Source organism: Taudactylus pleione, unplaced genomic scaffold (assembly GCF_031769625.1).
Source record: "Taudactylus pleione unplaced genomic scaffold, aTauple2 ptg000296l, whole genome shotgun sequence".
Lineage (NCBI taxonomy): Eukaryota > Metazoa > Chordata > Amphibia > Anura > Myobatrachidae > Taudactylus > Taudactylus pleione.
Genome location: NW_028284698.1, coordinates 7,179,727 through 7,183,403, shown reverse-complemented (window position 1 = coordinate 7,183,403; position 3,677 = coordinate 7,179,727). Strand labels below are relative to the sequence as shown.

At 39.8% G+C, this 3,677-nt stretch overlaps 1 protein-coding gene across 2 annotated transcripts; it reads right to left on the bottom strand.

Moving 5' to 3' along the window:
- Positions 1–753: 753 nt before the first annotated feature.
- Positions 754–3,386, bottom strand: SOWAHD (sosondowah ankyrin repeat domain family member D). Of its 2 annotated transcripts, none has more exons than XM_088482904.1 (2): positions 3,129–3,386; positions 754–2,297 (listed from the first exon to the last, which is right to left on the bottom strand). In XM_088482904.1, the coding sequence occupies exon 2, from the start codon at positions 2,133–2,135 to the stop codon at positions 1,209–1,211; it is 927 nt and encodes a 308-aa protein (XP_088339030.1). In that variant the 5' UTR covers positions 2,136–2,297; positions 3,129–3,386; the 3' UTR covers positions 754–1,208. The 2 variants fall into 2 exon arrangements, with proteins under 2 accessions (XP_088339030.1, XP_088339029.1); XM_088482903.1 differs by having other exon boundaries at positions 754–2,294.
- Between the last annotated feature and the right edge of the window lie 291 nt (positions 3,387–3,677).

The window sequence follows — 3,677 nt, the reverse complement described above, 5'->3', positions numbered from 1 at the left end:
GATCGCAGCAGGTATCTCCGATACCTGCTGCGATCCCTCCTTCATACATCCGGGTTATACAGGTGTTTTCGGGGAATTTACCTCAAATTCACTTTGATAAATGGGCCCCAAAGATGCTGTTGTGCTGCTGTAGCTTATGGGCTGCACTTCGCAAAAAGTTACGGGAGAGGGTTGTGATGCTGTCACTTCACTCCGAGCACATCACAGGGATGGGCTTCTTTTTGCGTTGCCCCTGTCCCTGCAGGTGCTATTTAATACACCCCGGTGCTATCATTGGTGCTAATATTGTGCCCAGATCGCATTGAGTATGTGATTATTGATAAATGGGCCCCTTACATGCTCAGACTCACGGGGAAAATGTAATTGAATCAACCCCATTTTATCCTTTGCTATTTGAGGTTTTTTACACAAATTAGTGGTGATTAGTCATTGAAATCAGACTATGGTATTTATTCCATGTTTGTTGGTGCAGGAAAAATCTGATTTACTGCTATTGTCAAACAGAGCTGCTAATAAAAGTAACTGCTCAGACTGATCAATGCATTTTAGCTCATACTTATTTCTTTCATATGTAAAAAGTAGGAAAGTACCCTGTAACATGCTTTTAGAAAAAACACACATAACAAGCAGTCCTGGATACACACACATACATGAACATGTAGCTGTGTAACAAAGTTTCCGGTAAAATCATATTAATGTCTTGTTTTTACAAGGTAAGTATATCTGGAAACCTGTGAAGTCATACTTGTCCATATTTCTTTTTTAATACAAAATAAATTAAAAACAGAATAGCAATTGAAATGCAGTATTTACCATGATTAACTCCTATGCATAACATTTCTGTACCTGTAGTTTACATATATACACACACCCATGTATGACAGGTTTCTATGATCTATATTATTTTACAGTCACTGCTTTTGAGAACCTTATTACTGGACATCGAGTGGTTTCACGTTGCTCCTAATTTTGTTGCTATAAAGTGCTTGAATGGGACCAGCCGTAAGTAAGTCACACACAGAATCTTATTAAAGTTTCATTTCACCAATCTCATTACACTGATTCCTTATTTTCATACTTGCCATATAAAATATTTTATATTGATCAATGTTTCTTTGTTTCAAATGTTCAATTTCTAACAGTAATCAAGTGCAAATGTAATATATTATTCTAGATTGTTCAAAATATTGTACGAGAGGGGCCAATAGTTACCATCTCTTTAGGAAATTATAGGCGGTTTTTAGAAAGTTCCTTACAGGTGCTACTACCACGGTCATCCTACCAGCAGCAGCATCTGTTTCATCATAGTCACGTTGTGCATTACGCTGGATGGTGGTAACATAACTATTATTGTTCTTGTTTGCTGCAGCCAAGGCATCGGCTTCCTCCTCTTCAGGAGCCCCCAGGAGTACCAGAAGATTGCTATCAGTACCAGGCTGTAAGTATTGCCAAGCCTTTCGGCCATTATGGTCGCGAATATGGGCATCTGCGTTGAATGCACCTATCAACACTTTGATAATCATGGCATGGCCTTGTAGTGCTGCAATATGGAGTGCAGTTAGCCCCCCACTAGCACGGGTATTGATATCCAAAAAGTGGCCTCTAGTGCTTGCGAAATCCATAAGTCTGATTAAATCCTCATGGTGACCATGTTTGGCTATCCAATGGATCACAGAGTAACCAGTCACAAAATCTCTTTTGTAAAGCAAGTTGGGATCCTCCTGGAGTGACTCCTGCAGCTCTTCATAGTTGCCTTCTGCAGCCATAATCATCCAGGCATGCTCCACCGGGTCAAGTACCAAACCATTTACCCCCGAGTCCAACTGCTGTTCTTGAGCATCAACATCAAAACTAGCGGCTGAGATCCATGCTCCGCCAAAAGGCAGGGAACCAGTCATGCTCCACAGACTCCCCCTCATCCCTCTTTTTCTCTTACTTATTGTAGCAGGAGATGGGGTCCTGCTCATGCTCGCCATCCTTTTCATGCTTGTCGCCTCTCGAATTCTGGTCACAGCATCTTCTTGTGTACTGCCATTCAGTGTTTGTGTACTGTAGGGTCGTGAGCTTTTAATCTCCCCAGTTTCTTTGTTCGTACCCTGCCAACCTATGATGGCAGCTTCCATCTTCCTGTACATGCTTACCACAGTGTCAGATCAGTAGCAGTCATTTCACATTAGAGGCCTTTTGATCTGAAGCTGCCACCTGCCTCTGAGTCACACAGCATTAGCTAGCACAGAAATGGTTTGAGTATTGGTAAACTTCTTCTTTAAGATATTACAAGTTACTTCCTTAATCTGCTGGCAAGAAACCAAAAACAACAATATATGAAAGCAGGAACAGTTTTTGTAACTAACACAACGACCATTAATCTTGTTTCAACCACTGCAAATTATAGTAAATGTTCCCATGTTTTATCTACCATGGGGCGAACGTAGATTCTCTTCATGAATCACTGTGTGCAAATATTTGCAACATCTTGGGGTATAAGGAACAGTAATGTTTAAGTGGATAACTAAATACTGTACAAATCTAGGCATGTTTCATGAAATCCAGATTATTGTAGATCCAATTATATTTTGGTGGCTGCAGACTCTTTGTACTGGTAAGTATTTATAGCATACACGTCTGTCAAAAGAATATTAATCTCTGTACCTGATGTAACTAGAAATTATAGGTGGGGGGGTGGGAGGGGAGGCCGCACTCAACGGGACTTGTACCAGGAGATTAAATAGTTACCACCGCAATACTGTCCAATATTTCAGGTTATCCAACTTTTATCAAGAGATCCCTGATAGCAATACTAATACATTGAAACGTTGGAATTTATTGCTGTCTCTGAGTCGTTATTCTGTCCTGAGTTTCGCACCATTCTCTCTCTCTCTCTCTCTCATCAATCTCATAGTACTTATTTTCTTATATATTGTCACTATAGCATATCTAGAATTCAGTTATATATAAGTGCCCAAAAACAATTAAATATGCCATTATTTAATCCCCTGCTGTCTTTGTCATAAGACTATTACATTAATTATTAATAAACTAACATTAATTATTGCCATACTGTTACTACAACAGAGGGAATAGCCAGTACAAAATAGATACAAATATATACAATTACATATACATACAGTTTTCCTGCCAAGACAAGGTGTGTCAGAGTGCTCTGCTTGTGACCTGTGGACAATGTCCATGTCCCTGCCTCCTGCCTTTACTGAAATCCCTTCCGTCTTCCTGTGTCCATACTGTAAATGTTCTATTCACACACAAGTAAGATTTCTCCGCTGTAACTTCTGCACCTGGAACAGGTCTGACTGGTTGGTTACAGATATAAGTGAAACCTCAGATACAGCACACACAGAGACAGAGATATAACATGTATCCACTACGGAGACAGGAGGTCACATGTGGAAGGACCTTAGTGTAATGACTAACTTCCTTTATGAGTCCTTAGAGGAAAGGGACACCCTTGTAAATAACTGCACAGGCTGTTGCAATAGATAGAGCTGCTTGTTATGAGTGTGATACAACTCTCTCTTTATACTGTCTGCTCTGCATATCTGTAGCTTGCATATACTGTATATACACTTCAGTAAAGATGTAAACAACATTTGGGAGCAAACCCCTACAACTTCTAAACATTGGTAAAGCATTATTAGAAAATGAATAACACTACATGT

Excerpts from the sequence above, each read along its gene's own strand:
- SOWAHD (XM_088482904.1), bottom strand. The coding sequence starts at position 2,135 with ATGTACAGGAAGATGGAAGCTGCCATCATAGGTTGGCAGGGTACGAAC.